General features: G+C 46.5%; 1 protein-coding gene across 1 annotated transcript; it reads left to right on the top strand.

Annotated features, from left to right (window-relative positions):
• The first annotated feature begins 2,887 nt into the window (after positions 1–2,887).
• LOC148817325 (stimulated by retinoic acid gene 6 protein-like) lies at positions 2,888–17,590 on the top strand. The gene is made up of 18 exons (XM_088939130.1): positions 2,888–3,413; positions 4,758–4,818; positions 6,148–6,245; positions 7,051–7,193; positions 7,574–7,694; positions 8,441–8,486; positions 8,731–8,862; positions 9,289–9,359; positions 9,695–9,803; positions 10,111–10,177; positions 11,287–11,368; positions 11,732–11,807; positions 12,021–12,069; positions 12,442–12,559; positions 13,039–13,158; positions 13,663–13,829; positions 14,437–14,595; positions 17,135–17,590. The coding sequence occupies exons 1-18, from the start codon at positions 3,388–3,390 to the stop codon at positions 17,266–17,268; spliced, it is 1,779 nt and encodes a 592-aa protein (XP_088795256.1). The 5' UTR covers positions 2,888–3,387; the 3' UTR covers positions 17,269–17,590.
• Positions 17,591–18,106: the final 516 nt, after the last annotated feature.

The following is an 18,106-nucleotide window of genomic DNA, read 5'->3' as shown; positions in this document are numbered from 1 at the left end:
CCTAGTAAAAGCAACTCAACAAAACATCTTAAAGCTTTTTTCATACAAGTATAAGGGCCTGTAGGAGCTCACTATTTTGTTATAAATTAAGATAATAAATATACAATTGCTAAAACATGAACAGTCATATTTCAACATAAGTACAGTTATATCCATGCATTTCCTAATCCCTTTATCCAATGCTGGATAGTGGGTAGCCAGAGAAGTAGAGTTAAATGCACATAAACTTATTTTTGGTAAATCCATCCATGATCAGACAAGAAACCTGGAGCTCATCCTCACTGTACCCCACCCTGGACACACACAGGCGCAGTTTTAAAACTCCAGTTAACCCACTCAGCATATCTGGAAGGAGGGGAGAAACCAGAACACAGAAAAAAGCCACCATGCAGCCCACTTGTCCATTCCTCCATTTCTAACCATATCTTCCAGGGCTGCAAGGGGGCTGGACTTGATTCTGGAAAGCAGCAGGCGCAAGGCAGGGTATGCCTTGGACAGGACACCAGTCCATCACAGACCCACACACACTCACACCGGGGCCGGTTCTTCTAGAAGGCAAGTAACCTGCCAGCATGTTTTGGACTGTGGGAAGAAACCCATGCAAACTCAGGGAGAACTTACAGACTGCACATATACAGCACCCTAGGAATTTAACGTCATGCCCATTCACTGTGAAGCACCATGCTAACCACTGCGTCACTGTGTCACCGTGCCACCCAGGTTGATACAATAAATGATAAAACTTCCTAAATATTTTAAGACCTGCAATAGGTCAGGCTGGTCCTGCTCTCAAAATCCCCTTCAAACTCTTAGAGCTGCCACTGTGGAATTCCTCGGGTATTTGTAGTACTTATTTCAAGGATAAGGACCAAATGTAGTTTATGAACTACATGCGTTGTCTGCACTTATGCAAGCCTATATTGCGTATCACACAGTAGTGTAGGTGCTGTGTGTGAGAGTGTAGCAGTGTAGGTGCTGTGTGTGGGTGTGAGAGTGTGTAGCAGTGTAGGTGCTGTGTGTGGGTGTGACAGTGTGTAGAGGTGTAGGTGCTGTGTCTGGGTGTGTGAGAGTGTACAGTAGTGTAGCTGCTGTGTGTGTGTGTGTGTGTGTGTGTGTGTGTGTGTGTGTGTGTGAGAGTGTATAGTAATGTAGGTGCTGTGTGTGTGTGTGAGAGTGTACAGTAGTGTAGGTGCTGTGTGTGTGAGAGTGTATAGTAGTGTAGGTGCTGTGTGTGAGAGTGTAGCAGTGTAGGTGCTGTGTGTGTGGGACAGTGTGTAGCAGTGTAGGTGCTGTGTGTGTGTGACAGTGTGTAGCAGTGTAGGTGCTGTGTGTGTGTGAGTGTGTGTAGCAGTCTAGGTGCTGTGTGTGTGTGAGTGTGTGACAGTGTAGGTGCTGTGTGTGTGTGAGTGTGTGTAGCTGTGTAGGTGCTGTGTGTGCGTGTGACAGTGTGACAGTGTGACAGTGTGACGGTGTAGGTGCTGTGTGTGTGTGTGTGTGTGTGTCTGTGTGTGTGTGTGAGATTGTGTAGGTGTCAGTATTGTCCTGGTGTCCTGACAGGCTGTGCACTGGAGATGGGGGAACAGAAGGGCCTGCAGTGGACGGTGGTGGTCCTGACTTGTCAGCACAAGGACAGCAAGTATGTCTTCCAGAGAGGTGAGGCAGGGGGCTGTGTGGCACAGTGCTTTTTTAATAATGACAAAGATACCAGGGACGCTCTGGGCCTGGATGAGCGGGTTGGGGGTTGTACGGTACCAACAAGTTTGTGGATCTGTGTCTGTGCCCTTTTCTTCCGCTTGAATGGAGATCCTGACAGCTTCCCTCCCCTCTTCTCTCCTCTCTGTGTCTCTGTGTGATGTCCCTCCCCGGTGCTGTGCTCTCATGTGTACCCCCTCCTGCTGCCCTGCAGAGCTAGAGTGGCGACAGCAGCGGGGGTCGATCCCACAGGGAGCGCTGCTGCTCACGGTGTCGGACCCTCAGGACCGGCTGGGCAGTGGGGGGGCCTTAACGCGCTGCTAGTGGCTGCAGAGCACCTGAGTGCCCGAGCCGGACACACGGTGAGTACCCGGCTGTGATGCTTTGCCTGGGGGTCATTGTAGACTGTCCTGCAGTGGTGGTGACTGTTGCCTCTGTGTGTTTGCAGGTGGTCACTGCTGATGTGCTTGATGACGCTCACATCCTTATCCAGCACACGGTGAGTGGGCTGGAGGTCAGGGGTGTGGGGGCAGAGACCGAGGGAGGAGCAGCAAAGGGCTGGACCAATGAGGGAATGTAGTGGGAGGGGCAGGAAAATTGGGAGCGTTGTTATTGGACGGATCCGGCAGATAACCATGTCCATCTCCTCAGGGGCGGGACTTCCCCTTCGATGGGTGTGGCTGTGCATTCTGCTGGCTGCCCACTCGGGGTCTCCCAGGGCTGGTGAAGGGGCCCTTCTGCAACCTGGACCTGCTGCTGCACTGCCTGAGGCACCAGGTCAGACCCCAGCCTCATGCACTACCCGCGCCCGCCCACACCACCCGCGCTCCTGCAACCCCCTGAAATCCCTGCAAGTACTGCAAGCCATGCGCCCCCCACACCACACACCCCGCGCACCTGCACCCTGCACTCTACTGCACCTCCTGTATCCTCCGGAGCCTGATGTAGATGCTAGTGGAGAACACTTATGCTTTAAACACGTCGTGCTGATGGGAAAATTGTACAGGGTGTCTGCGTTTGTGGATGATTCTATTTCTGCCTTCCTCAGTGTTGCTGTTGTGAGACTCCATTTAACTCAGCAGCTTGTGTTTGGACAATGGGGAGGTGAGACTGTGAACAAAAATGACAGCAGAGCTCCTCCTTTCTTTCACTGTTGCTTTTGCTGCCTGGTTAGAGAGGAGATTACTGTGTGTGCAGGAAGGACGAGGAGGACTAGAAAGAGCAGGCATTGTTTGTATTGATGTATGATTCTGTATTTTGAAGAGGTCTGTGAGAGGGTCAGGGTGTCTGATGAGCAGCTGAATAATAATAACAATTGAACAGGTCTTACAGCCATTAGCTGTGGTTCAGTAGTGGAGGCAGGTCTGCACATTGCTCTTCAGAGCCCTGTGCCAGGCAGGGAGCCAGCAGGCTGCACTGGAAGATGTTGGGGTCCCAGTGAGTGTCGGGGGTCAGAGGAGAGGAGAAGGAAGATCTGTGCTTCAGTCTGCACGGGTGCAGATGGCTGGGCTCTGTGCCAGGAGGTGGTGAACTGGTGGGCGGTTTCTCTCCCTTCTTTCATTTTCCCAACGTCACTGGAAGGGAGGTGCCTGGGGAGCCTGTGCCCATGTGTAGCCCGATCCTGCCATGTGCAGTCCAGGAGCTCCGACCCGCTGACGCGCCGACAAGCCAGGCTTGTGTCTCTCTGCCGGAGCGATGGAGCCCACCGACAGCCCTGCTATGTAAGTCATCTCACTGAAGGCAGGACGCCCTGCTCCTCAATGATCTGCTCCGCTAATCTACTCTCTAAGCAAGTCTGAATATTCTTTATCCATTGCCTTTATAACTCGCTCCCTAATTCCTAGATGACAAATTACTAACATACAGTGTATATATAAAGACTACCTTGTGCTAACTACAAACACAGTTTAAATGAAAGGGGGCTTTTTTTCCTTTATTCGTCTTTCCATCTATCACTGCTAAAGCTGTTTGAAAACAGGGATTAAATTCCAGAATTCTGATGAAAGCACTTCAGCTGCTCTGCCCTGGAGGAATCTGCAGTCCTCAGATTCTCGGGCACTTCAGTCACACTGAGCTGTACGGATTCTCCCTGCCTTGTGCTGCAGTCCGGTGGATCTCAGTCAGGCCTGGACGTGGTCACCAGCAGCGCAGGCTGTGGACACGAGCAGAGGGACACTGAGGGTTTTGTCCTGGCTATCCCAGGGTACAGTGTCACACCCTCACCAGGTCTCCTTAGGAAAGTGACCAGACAGGCAACGAAGTTTGTTTGGACTGTCAATTCATTGCGTTTTTACTAATCAGCCAGGAAAAAATAAGCTTTGACTTTTTGAAGGTTTTAAAATTTGATTGAATTATGGCTTGTTTTTTCCCCCCATCTTTAAATCTTTCTTTGTTTAATAAAAAATCTTGATAGCAACGGCTGGTGGACAGGAAACAAGCAGGCAGGATGTGTTGTGAGCAGGTTCTTCGCACGCAATTGCTATAGCTTTAAAAATACAGCGGCCTTTTTCTTTTTTTATATTTTCAAGCGACTTTTCTATGCTTCAATGAGCTCTGAGGTCTAGCAGTTTCAAAAGAAAATGCGAATAACAAGAGCTGTGGTTGTGGTTATGACAGTGAAATCATAGTGTGGTTATGATATGATAATGTCGCTCAGCTATTAGACCTCGTCCATAGAGAATTCACAGTAATGAGGAACCAGACGAGCCCTTGAATTACTTTACACTTACACATGGGGTGAACTCTGAACTCCCCTGATAACACTGACTTTCACTTCACTCAGGATATTAGGATACGCAGGACCCCCAGAGTCAATTCTCTCAACAGAAGGCAGCGTGTGGTTGACTTCTTGAGCACAAGACAGACTTTCAGCAGCTCTCCTGGTCTGAGTAGCCTCTCTCTATTCGAGGAGGGTTCCTAATATTTTGGCCGGTGGGTGTAGGTCACTTAGCTGAAAGGAGAATGTGAAGCTCTTTGTGAGGAGGAGCATGGTGTGTAGATGTGTAAATTTGTCACAAATCACAGATGTTTTGGAAGAGATATACCTCGTCTTTTTCTCTCCACAGACTGGATTTGACAGAACTCTGTGCTGATTTCAGAAGCCTGCATTACTGGCTGATACCTGCGGTAGGTTTGTGCTCAGGCTGGGGCAGTTAAGGACTTGAGCCAACCGCTTTGTCGTCAATCATGAACCTGAGCTGCTGCCAAGCTGAGTATATTACAGTGGGACTTGGCCCAAACTTGTACATTTGGCAGAGATGTCAACTCTCTAAACTAGTGATGTGCATAAATAACATCTTGAATTAATCAAAACAGGAAAATAATATTGTAGGCCGGTATCAATATGAAAATCAGAAAGTTCTAAGAACTTGCTGTAGTTCATGTTTGAACATGCCTAGTGCTTGTTTAGCAATACAGTAACGCCTCTGTATCTGTTAGGGTAAGGTACCTCAAAGTCTCCTCGAATACTAAATTCAGAAATGCAAGGCTTCTTAGCTTATAGATTATGGTTCAGCTGCAACACAGGCATTAACGTAGTGACATTTTTCTTCAGTTTCAGAAATAGTTGTAGTATTCAGTGGTAGTAAGAATTCTTAATGAAAATGAATACTGTAATCTTTAAGCAAAGCATTGTTTTCCTCTGTAATTCAAATTGCTTGTGCAAACAAATAAATTAGATCACTGTTATGATATTATAGCTGACCCTGTATTAGACCCTGTGTTTTTTCATTCTTAGTAGAGCTCACTTCCTCTAGTGGCTACTGTACATCTAGTTCTTATTATTGCTGTTGTAAAAGCAGCTCTACTGTACTGTAGTAAAGATCATCAGAGCACGGTCGTACCAGACAGGCAGGAAGAGAGTGCAGGGCTGGGCCTGCTGTACGGCTGGAGACGTGGCGGCTGTGGTGCTGCTGCTGGCTGGAGGTGGGGATCAGCACACCTGACTCTAAGGATTGTTCTCTCCCATCCTGGGTGACCATGAGCTTATGTCACATATTAGACCTGCTAGATTAGCTAGATTAAACAATACATTTAAATATTTAAAAATTAAATTTAGATAAAGGTATACATTTTTAGCCAGCAGCCATATCACCCTGCATGTAAAACCGAGGTCCTGACTCTCTGTGGTCATTAAAGATCCCAGGGTGCTTCTCGAAAAGAGTAGGGGTGTCCTGGCCAAAGTTCCCAGTGGCCCTTACCAATCATGGCCTCCTAATAATCCCCATCTCTGAACTGGCTTCACCACTCTGCTCTCCTCACCACTGATAGCTGATGTGTGGGGAGCGTTCTGGCGCACTGTGGCTGCCGTCGCATCATCCAGGTGGGGCTGCACACTGGTGGAGGTGGAGGGGATCCCCAATACCTGTAAAGCACTTTGAGTGGAATGTCCAGAAAAGCACTATAAAAGTGTAAGCAATTATTATAATTATTATTAAGATGCAACTTTCATTCTAGGTTCTCATAACACTGATTTTGTCGTTCCTGAAAAGACGTCAGAGGCACCACAGAGTGGATGAGCTGGTTCCTCTGGACCGCAGGTTCGGGATGCTTGTGTAAGTCTGACTGGTTTTACACTGTTTCTCTCTTTAAAAAGATTAAAATCCTGTCTGTGTCTATTTCCACTTAGATACAATTAATATACCTATTGCGGTGCAGTGAGGTGAACCAAGATGGTGTTGTCATTGCATCTCAGTGAGATCTGGACACAGTTGAATGGAAGTGAATTGGACACGAGAATGAAGACAGTTAACTCATCAGCTGCAAAATATCAGACCACAAACCCACACCTTTGCAGCTGAACCCCAGTTGCACCTGTGATGACAGTGGGTCCCCCAGAGTGAGATGAGTAGGTCACTGGCAGCAGTGTGCTGTTCTGGCTGGAGTGGGGGATGGGGGCGGCACTGAGGCTGGAGGAGCTAAATCAGACACCGGGGAGGAGATGGGAATAAACCTCCAGGACCGGAGCTGCGTCCTGCTCTCCTCCAAGAGCTTTCTGTGCCCCTTCACCCTCCTGGACTCTCCTGGATCATTTAAACACTAAGTCTTCAGTGGGTCTGATGGGACATGTGGCCTCTCATTCCTAATCTTTCTATAGAAACTTATATCCTTCAACTGTTTATTACATAATTAGTGATTTTGTCATTATTCCCTATTTAATGAGTATATTAAGAGTGAGCACTCATTTACAGTAGTGATCTGGTGCGTGTCCAGGGTATTCACCAGAGCCATGCTGACTCAGGTTAGGCAGGCTGTCTGTAATAAAGACAAGATTTCCCCGTGATGCAAGAGCAGCAGCCCAGGATCTCCTCATGCTGTGCTTGAATTGTCCCCCCATGTGCGGCTCTGGCCGGCGGACAGACCCATCCGGCTGCTGAGCACCCACAGCAACCGCTGGACCTTCGCGGCCGCCTTCGGAGCCATAGCCAACGTGGTGCTGGAGAGGATGCTGCGGTCTGGCGAGTTTCTCTGCCTGCCCTTCCTCGTGCCCGCCTGGGCCAAGGGTAAGGCCTGCGCAGTGGGCACAGCAGGGTCCTCTGTGTTTTACTGCAGCTCTGTGACTAATGACTCCGTTTAATGAGTTAGTGACTCATTTAGTCCAGATTCACATGAACAGAAGCCACTGCAGGCAAGAGTGGTCAAACACCCTGCTCTTGTCTGGTACCTCTTCCTGCTGAAACAAGACTGTGCAAACGTGGAGCCAATTTTTAAACCGTCCCTAAAGACTTATTCTTATAATCTGTTTTTTACAAAGTTAAAATGGAATTTGTCTTTGGTACTTCTTCATTAGTATGTATGCTTTTGAACTTCCTTAAATGCTTTGATATTTTTGTGTTGAAAGATGCTACATCAAATCAAAGTATTAATTTCATTTCCTTCCCAGTGATTGTGCATTTCCTGCTGGCCCTGGAGGTGGCGCTGGTGCACTACCCCATCTTCATCTGCCTCACCACGAACCACAAGATCGTGGGCTCCCTCCTTGGCTTCTTCTACACACTGTCTTGGTGAGACCCTCTTCCTGCTGGGCGTGCTGCTGACACCTGCACAGAGGCCCAGTGGGATTGTAACGAGCACCAGCCACAGTTACAGTAGAGCTGTCCATTTGTACCACAGAGCTCAAGTATCAGCCTTCTGCCTCAGCATCTGCTTCCTGCTTCTCACAATGGGCAAGGCCTAACCCCCAGCTGGGCTGCTGCTGTGTTTGTGTCTGCTCCGCATTGTGCTTGGAGTTGTGCCGCAGTCCTTCTGTGTTCAGGCTGCTTGCATTCAAATGCAGTGCATGCTACTGGCATATCTCCTCATTAGGTACCATGGTGTAGTTAATCACTTTGCCTTTCCATTTCTGTGCCCCTAAACCAGCAGCACCACCAACAACATATATATGGGGTTCCCCTCAACGTTTGTTTTGTCTCACTTGAAATAAAAAAGGATTTTATCTGTCATCGAACTAGATGGTGTAGCAGATAAATTCATAGGAATATAAATTTGTTTGTAGAAAGCAAATGCTCCAGAAACATTTATGACCTCAATTACTAAATAATTAAATTATTGCTAAGCCATAGGAATTCTGGGACGAACAGCAGCAGAATGGTTTTGATCTAGTTTACGTACTGTGTTCCCCCACAGGCATTGTAATTTCATTCTGCTGCCATTGTGCTTGATTCCTTGTCTTCTGCACTATGTGGTTGTCACACACACAGTCATTGCAACACACAAGGGTTTGGTAACTGTAGCCGTTTCTTCACTGCAGGTTTGTCTATCAAGTGAAGAGAACTGTGGATACAAACATGGCAATTGTGAGTCAATCTGTTTAAATCTTGTGACTATGGAAAGGATTTTGGATCATCAATAGCTAAGCAACAGGAAAAGAATGAGGTCAGTCAGTTGCAGTAAGATTTCGCTGGCCATGTTTTAAACAGTCTGTAAAACATGCTGGACCCTCAGTAACCAAGACTAGGGACTCCTGCTGTTAACCCCATCAGACAAGCTCTTCTGGTTTGCTATGAAGACCAGCACTGAATGGACTCTGCTCTCTCTCAGATTGTCAGGGATGTGTATCCCCGTGCGATGCCAATTCCAGCCATGTTATGCACCATGTTCCTCATCGTGCGCTTTCTTGTGAATTTCATCAAGGTGATGCGCAGATTCTGGAGTCAATCCCAGTACAAGCAGGTAATGAAAGTAATGTTTCATGAGTCTGAATTGTAAGTGAGAAGGTGAGGTAATTTTATTGTTTTTATTCATTTATTATGTCTGCATTTGATTAGGGCAAAGATTTACACCTTAAACCTGAAGTCTGGATAAAATCCATGAGAACAAGGGGAAAGCATGCAGACTCCACACAGATGGTCAAAGGCAGGCTGTGAAGCAACACTTCTAACTATCATGCCAATGTGCCCGTTAAAGGAGGGGACATTTTAGAAACTCCTTTTAGCCAGGCAGAGCCTAACTTTCCGTTAGCACAGTGAGGGGGCTCACTTGAGTGTGGCTGGAGTATATTCAACAGAAGAGCCAGGTGGACTTTGATGAGAAGGAGGTGTGGAATGGGTGTGAGATGGGCCGAGGCACATCGTGTGACCCTCAGTGTCTGTGTTTCAGGATCAAGAGCTTTTTGTCTCCGTCCATCACATTAAGTACGTGAAGCGCCTCTTGAAGCCCAGCAGCCCACAGTGAGTGCAGTGTCCTTTCTGCCTAAACATCTGAGCACAGTGTATAGGATCACATCTAGAATAAGGCTTTATAGCATTCTGTGGGGAACTGCTCTGTGTAGGACAGCTTCTGATAGTGTTCTGCAGCCCTGAGCAGAAGGATCCTTACTGAAAATGGATGGATATCCGCATGAACTCTGCAAAAGAACATAGTCACGTATTTGAAGTTTTCATTTGGTTCAATAAGGTTACAGTTTGTCATAATTTCACGTTTGGGTGCTGGCTCTATGTCATGAACACGTTTCACACTGAGGCAGAGCTCTGAGTGCCGCCTCTCTGCTCCGAAACCCCTGCAGAGTTGCGAAGTCCTGGTTCCAGCGCAACATTTATGACTGGGATCCCTTCTTCCGCTTCCCAGCCCGGATGATAATAATGGTTGTTCTGGGTTTGAATGTCACCTACACTGTAAGTAAGAGAGTGTCAAGCATATAACATAAGAACAGAACTAAAAATGCCTTGGTTTTCTGTGCCTTGGCCTTGTTACCCTTAATGCAATTAGTATTTAATTTCGGTTTATCTGACTAACTCTGAACTTTGGCCAGGTGCTATGCTCTTTTTGTATCCTGCTGGAGCCCCCAGTTGTGATGTGTCAGCACTCAACAAGCTACAAAATATTCACAAAAAACAACGATGTCAAATCCTTGTCTGATTTATTTGTTCTTTGAAGCATCTTAAACCAGAGTAACGTTGTTGTTCTTTGTCCTTTTTGCAGTTTGTTTTCATAAACCTGCAAATCATATTCAGGTTTCCTCTGATTAAAGACCTACTGTTATTAAAAGGTACGTCGGCAAGCATCTTTCCACATTTCTGACAGCAGTTTGCATTTCTTTCTTGCTGTGCACCTTTGGCCATTATGAAAAGTAGAAAGAAAAAAGTTTCAGCTGTTGAACATTCTTCAGGTGATGCCTGATCCCAAGAAGAAAACTCATCAGCCAAAACAACATCCTTCTGCTTTCACATCTTTCTACTTCCTACTTCCACGTCACTGTGGAAGTAACCTCTGCATGTCAGTGGTATGTTACTCCCATCTCTCCTTCAATCCATTACCTGGCTGATTCCCATTCAAAACATAGGAATCACAATACTGCAATTAAACCCAACTGCCAATCCTAAATTATACACAAATCTCTTTCCGATTGCTCAAGGCCTCTTGCTTCTATCTAGAATAGTATCATGATCGGAACAGGCAATGCAGCCACTGAGAAACTCCTCATCTTCCTGTGTGATCAGCAGCTCTGATCCACAGCTTCTGGTAAAAGGGGTGTCCCTGAGAGAGGAGATTAGTGTTTGTATTGGCAAAAACATATAGCTTTCATATTATTGTACATACAACTTAAGGTAACTTAGGTTAGGGACAGCAATACACATGGCTATAATGACATATATAACTATATAATTATATAACTATAAAGTATATCATACTATTTTAAAGGTTATTGGTAAATTAATGCCAGAAATATGATGTTGTTAAGAACTGTTTTGCTGCTTAATGGTTAAAATTTGGTCAGAATCTAGACTAGGTGTGTAGAGGGTGATCTTGTGGTCTGTGCAAGGCTTTGAGCTAAACTCAGTTTCAGCTCAAAGGGGACAAACACCTGTTTTGTGGAATCTTTCTTTTGCTTACAAAAAGAATGTGCAATGTTTCTGAGCAGAAAATGTTGAAATTTGTATTCTGTACTGTATAGTCTTTACTTAAATACAGTATATATTATGTTTGCCCACATCCAAAACACAGCACAAAAGTTGTTCAAGGCTTCATATAGTGTATAAAAGTACTCAAATGTACTTATGTTCCTGAGCAGAGTTGGAGAATATACACATATTTCTCTTTCTGCTCTCTAAGGGCAGAGTAAAATAAACTCATTCCATTGCATTGTGATCCCTACAGGACAAACACATTCAATTTTTGCAACTGTCATGGCTGGTCTTGTATCGATTGCTCATACCTTCCATATCCTGGCGCATTACAGGTGAGCGGCTGTTTTCCATTCATGCCCACATGTGGATAAGGACTGCTGTGACAGGGATGGTGGCAAAATATTACCATGTAGTAAGAAATGTTGTTTTGTGCACTTGCTCATTGACCGCTGTATGTATAATGTTCTTGTGTATGCATTTTATTAATACACAAGACCTCCGTGAAATACATCTTAGTGAAAGGTGTCCCGATACACAGAAAGAGAGAATGGAGGAGGACAGAGGTTTATTGATAACACAAGCGCTACCGCGTCTCATGTAGGGGCCCAGCTGGGGATTGTGGGAATGTGCTCCACTGACTCACTGTTTCTCGCTGAAATGCCACCCATGCGCTGACACTCCTGTCCTTCGTTCAGGACACAGATGAAGAGGCTGTTTAAGGGGGATCGGACAGGTCTGCCACACTCAGTCCCTCCTTCAGACACTGCCATGGTAAGCTGCTGGTATCTTGGTGCAGACTGCTGTGTCACCATGATGGCACACAGCCAGCCAGTGACAATCCTGATTCTGACATTATTGTGGGTGGTGGTGCTTTGAAAGGTATTGCTCCCAGTTCTGGCTGCTTTTTTGTAACTGCAGTGATCTTGCTGTCTGTCCAGTGCAAAACTCACCGTGTGCTGAAGGGGTGGAGCTTTTGTTTTTCAGGCAAAAAGCATCACTTACATGGGAGTTCAGATTGCATTCCTGTTTGTAGGTAAGTCAATGAGTCCTGGGAGACCAAGAGTGTCTTTGGTCTTTGGCTTCATCCCTCACAGAGCAGCCAGGAGCTGACGTTGTGAGCACTGCTGGTAGATAAATATATTTGCATATTTAGAAATATTTTATGGAGTTTTGAAAAATGTGGGGTTAAAGTTATGGAGACAAATGGAGCATCTGTGTATGAAATGTATTGTTTTTTGTGGGCAGATACAGACTGGGGCAGATAAAGAGCAGGGATAGTTTTGTGCTCGTCTGATACACTGATTACTGAAGAAATTATTTGTTTTGTTCACTCAATTTCTCAAGAGTTAGTAATTTAAAATGCTCTGAATTGATCATTAACTACTGTGTTGTCTTTTGTGCCTAGGTCAGGATGTGCTCAGTCTCATCCTATTGATTGTTGCCTTCGTCTTTGATATATGTATAGTCCAGCCTTTGAAGGAAGGACGGGTGGAGGAGATTCTGATTCTCTTTGGAAATATACTGTAAGTGTCACTGTAACTGATGGTTCATTCAGGCTAAGCTCCGCATGTCTTAATCTGACCCTTCACCCTTGACTCTCTCCCCTGGCCTCCACAGACACAGCAGCTTGAGGAAAGGTTAATCAATTCACATTTTGTTGATTGAGTTTCATCCCAAAGTGCTTGTGAATTGTATGTCCCTTTATTTTCCATCATGTTTGAAAGGGATATTGCAATCAATCAAAATCAAATGAGTGCAGGGAAAGGAGATGTCAAGTGCAGAGTTATTTCATTTAGGAGATAGAAACCCTGAAACCGCTCAGTAAATGACAAAGAGAAATGCAATGATCTTATTTTCATTACTGTGAACTTTAAATTTCTGTAATTGGTGCTTCATTTAAGGTATTTTTCATGTCAATTTTTCTTTGCTGAGATTTGGCAATTAGGTTCATCTTGCCATTAAAGTAATTAAATATCTTCATTGTTTGCTTTTCTCTGTGCAGGGCTAATGTTGTTCCTTTCCTGGTGGTCTACTTCGCTCAGATAATCATAGCGAGGGTTTTCTTCCTGCAAGACCGACTGACCCCAGCTGACAGGCACAAACCACTTGCTTTAAACAACATGTGAGTGAGGAGGAGGTGGCAGTTCATTCAGCTTTGGGCATCTCTGCCTCCTGACCCCAGCTCATCTATCACTGCAGAGCAGGATCTACAGATACTGAGTGTTACATTTATTTCAAATGTGTGTGTTGTTACCATTGCTTTGCAAAAGTACAGATGAATTTATATCTGAAGAAATACATGAATGAACATTCACTCCCTTGCAGAGTTCCTGCACAGAGGCCAGACTGAGGGCACTAGTGAGGCAGAAGTCACGACAGAGTCACAACAGAGCAGAGCAGTGTCGCCACTCTCTCGATACTTAATCATTCAAGAATCTCTCAGCTCTGGAAAGCTTTTCAATGTGTGTCAAACATCTGTGGGCTTCTTGCCTGTTTGCAGTTGTTAATTGTACCCAGTACATTAGAATTGATGAAATAGTGTATTTTATTATTTTAGCTAAAAGACTTGCCTGCAGCCCCAGCTGTGTTTGTGTGACGTGTTCTGGTCGTGTCTCCCTCTCTGCAGACGGGCCTTTGAGAACGTGTGCTACTTCAGCCTGTTCTACAATGCCATCGTGGGCCTGCTGATGGCTATGAAACGGCTGCTGATCAGCTTGCTCCTGGGCAGCTTCACCGTCAGTCGGATTGACCAGACCCTCATGCCATCAGGGGTGCATGGCCTCTTGGACTCCGGTGAGCTCCCGACCGGACTGGCTCGGCTCTTTTCCGTTCTCTGTGCTTGTGTCAACTTCATGGAATCCACCCACACCAGCAACCTTAGTTTTTCCCAGGAGTCTCCCCTCCAGGTTCTGCTCGGGCTCACACCTGCTGAGCTTCAGTGGGCTGCCAGCTGTGAGTTGCAGGGTGATATGGCCAAATGTCTTAATGATAGCAGATCAGGGGATTCTGCAATGGTGCATGACTCTGGACCTCGACACACAACCAGAAGCTTTTCTAGCTTTTCCATTTCTGGCCCAGAAGAGTCATGCAGTTACTTACCCACTTAGGAGCACCAATTAGACTGAAGCATTAGACCCCTGGTAATAATAAAACTTCATATCATGGCCTTTTAAAGAACTGCATGATGTGGATACAGTATAGAAAGAAGGTAGTGTGTGTGTGTGGTGTTTGATTACACTGACTGTCCTGTGAACACACTGCCCCTGAATATTGGGAGGCTGAAAACTGAATACCTCATTCATGTAGTGAATTTCCCAACATGCAGCCAGGCCTGGGTCTCTCTCAGACAGCAGCGCCACCTGCTGACTGTAACAACACGCTGTTGGCGCTGTCTTTGCAGGATACTGGTCCTGGGTATCTGTGCTGCTGGTTGATTCCAGTCACACCAACCCCACAGCTCTGAGCTTCTGCCACTGCCTGCTGGAGGACAGACAGCTCTACCCTCTCCGCGAGGACTCAGCGTGCTGGTCCTCCACAGAGAGACTGCGGAAAGCCACAGGTGTGCAGCCCTCCCTCTCTGTCTGTCTCTTGTCCTTGTCCTGTCCTTTCCCCCTCCCTGCCTTCTCCTCTTCCCTCTCATGGTCTGTGGCTCCCTCCCTCCCTTCCAAATTCAGATGCTAATTCACTGAGCTTTATTGGCATGACTGCTGAATTAATTACAGTGTTGTCAAAACAGGTTCAATTAACAAACATTTACATTTACAATACAAACATATCATCTGATGTTTACATACATCATATAAAACAGTATTGAGAGACAGGCTCACTGTCTGTTCCTCAGGCTTGGACAGGAGTTCACACACTGTATTATTATTATTGAGAGACAGGCTCACTGTCTGTTCCTCAGGCTGGGACAGGAGATCAAACACTGTATTATTATTATTGAGAGACAGGCTCACTGTTCCTCAGGCTGGGACAGGAGATCACACACTGTATTATTATTATTGAGAGACAGGCTCACTGTCTGTTCCTCAGGCTGGGACAGGAGATCACACACTGTACTATTATTATTATTGAGAGACAGGCTCACTGTCTGTTCCTCAGGCTGGGACAGGAGTTCACACACTGTATTATTATTATTGAGAGACAGGCTCACTGTCTGTTCCTCAGGCTGGGACAGGAGATCACACACTGTATTATTATTATTGAGAGACAGGCTCACTGTCTGTTCCTCAGGCTGGGACAGGAGATCACACACTGTATAATTATTATTGAGAGACAGGCTCACTGTCTGTTCCTCAGGCTGGGACAGGACTTCACACACTGTATTATTATTATTGAGAGACAGGCTCACTGTCTGTTCCTCAGGCTGGGACAGGAGATCACACACTGTATTATTATTATTGAGAGACAGGCTCACTGTCTGTTCCTCAGGCTGGGACAGGAGTTCACACACTGTATTATTATTATTGAGAGACAGGCTCGCTGTCTGTTCCTCAGGCTGGGACAGGAGATCACACACTGTATTATTATTATTGAGAGACAGGCTCACTGTCTGTTCCTCAGGCTGGGACAGGAGTTCACACACTGTATTATTATTATTGAGAGACAGGCTCGCTGTCTGTTCCTCAGGCTGGGACAGGAGGTCACACACTGTATTATTATTATTAAGAGACAGGCTCACTGTCTGTTCCTCAGGCTGGGACAGGAGGTCACACACTGTATTATTATTATTAAGAGACAGGCTCACTGTCTGTTCCTCAGGTTCTGACAGGAGATCACACACTGTATTATTATGCAAAAGAACAAGTAATAGGTTTATTCCATTCTGAAAAGAGAAGAGAGAAAACACAACATTTCGACTGTGAAGCCTTCTTCAGGTGTGAGAAAGACAGGGTAGACAGCAAAGATTAAATAGCACAGAAGATCAAAAGCTCGGAGAGGGGAAGAGGCAAGAGAGGCAGAGAGGCAGAGAGGCCACTCAGGAAGTGCAAAGTGGAGAGGGGTGAAGAAGGGTGTGAAGTCAAAACCTGCATGAGAGGAGAGAAGATTACACAAAAATAAGTCTGTCATTGAGAGAAGGGGGATGGTGTGAACCTCGTTTCAGGATGAGTTTCATTTCTGTTGTCTTTCTGCTATGGGAGTTGAGAACCCCTTCTTTGAGACAGAGAGATCAGTGTGATCATGGCTGTCTGAGATGAAATGAGAAACTATGGGCTTGGAGAAGTCTTTAATCTTCACAGTCCTAACATGTTCTCTGAAGCGGTCTCCTAGTCTCCTTGCTATTTCCCCAACGTAGATAGCTGGGCATTTTTTGCAGGAGATACAGTAAATGAGGTTTCTGGAGGTACGGGATGTCGTCTGGGTGATCCGGAATTGACCTGGGGGGCCCTGAATGAGCGTGTTGTTAGATATGTATCTGCAGGTGATGCAGCGAGCTCTGTTGCAGGGGAAGGTGCCTGGTGGGGATGATTGCCGAGTGCGGTCAAGGTTGCTGTGAACCAGAAGTTTATGTAGATTGGGTGGTCGGCGGTATGAGATGATTGGGTGGTTAGAAAAAAGGATACTGTTGGAGGGATCTCCCTGTAGAATGGAGTAGTTGTTAATAATGGTCCTGGGGGTAGAGTGTGTTAGAGTTGTAGGGAAGCACCAAAGGAATGCAGTTGTGAGGCCGGGAGTTCCTGGTCGAGTTGATGATCCGAGGGCTGTTTTTGGCCCGGGTGAGGGCCCTATCGATAACATGTTGATGTTGTAATGGTGGAGAAAGTGGTGAGTGCCTCCTGCTTCAGTGCCAGGTCAAAGCTCCAGGTGAAGTGATTGTCAGTCCAGGGTATGTGTAGCTGGTTGTGTGCTCCACGGTGGTGTTGTGCAGTGTGGAGTGGTACCTGTTTCCCTGAGATCTGGCTTGCTTCTGGCCAACCATGACTCTGGTCTTGTCCAGGTTGACCTTCCCCTGACCCCCTCTCTGTCTCTGCTGTCGCGGGACCTCCCTGCCTCAGGGGGGCGCTCTCTCTCCTCTTCTTCTGCTCTGCTTGTCCTGCTCTCTGCCTCCCTCCAGCGGCTGCAGCAGTTTGCGCACTGACCTGCCTGTCTTGCAGAGGTGTGTGAGAGTCGCCGGGAGAGCAGAGGCTGCCGTCGGTGGTGGCTCTGCTACACTCTGCTCAGGAATCCCGGCCTGGTGGTCCACCGGAGACGCGGCCCGGCGCCCAACAGCTCTTCTGGCTACTGCTGAAACTCTGGCCAGGACTGACTTAGGACCTTGTGCTGGCACACTTCCTCCTGGGAGGCTGCTGACACACAACATTAGGGAGCCTTCAATACCGCCCACTGTGGTGCAGCTGTGCTCAGAAGAACTCTGTGCACTTCCTCCACACTCCCCCCATCGCAGGTCTTCTGAACAGACACTTCTGAGGACAGCAGGTTAACCACTCAGGATAACAGTCAGCTTGCCTTACCAAGCAACCTGACTTGTAAGAAACCTACAGTAAACATCTTGCAAATGTGTAATACAGGTCATTGTGCAAAGCTTTTATAAATCAGTTATTATTTTCTTAAAGAACGTTGTTTTGTGTTAATTCTGGTGTGCGTGTGTGAGTGTTAATCCAGATCACACTGTTCTCCGTCTCGGATGTGGGTGTGGCCGAGGGCGACAGCACAGTGTTTGACATTGAGACTGGGTTCCAGTAGTGCCTGGGCCTGGGTCTGCCCTCTGGTGCTGGAGAGGTGCAGCCCTGCAGCACATCTAAAGAATATTAACAGATACTGCTCGAGAAAAACACAGGTATTGTTGAGTCTTTCAGAGCCGGGGTGGAACGGGGGGACAGAATCCCCTCTGGCTCCGAGCAGCAGGGCTGCAAAGCACAGCCCTGAGGAGCTGGTCTGTAAATCAGTTTTATTACAGGAAGTGGTAAGTGATTTGTGCAGCTGGTACATTAGTCGAGAAGTTTTATTTCCTGTTAATGATGCGGTCAGCCACAGAGCAGATATAAAACCTAGTAAAAGCAACTCAACAAAACATCTTAAAACTTTTTTCATACAAGTATAAGGGCCTGTAGGAGCTCACTATTTTG

This window comes from Atractosteus spatula, chromosome 21, assembly GCF_055471065.1.
Source record: "Atractosteus spatula isolate fAtrSpa1 chromosome 21, fAtrSpa1.hap1, whole genome shotgun sequence".
In the NCBI taxonomy this organism is placed as follows: domain Eukaryota; kingdom Metazoa; phylum Chordata; class Actinopteri; order Semionotiformes; family Lepisosteidae; genus Atractosteus; species Atractosteus spatula.
This window is presented reverse-complemented; position numbering and strand designations above follow the sequence as displayed.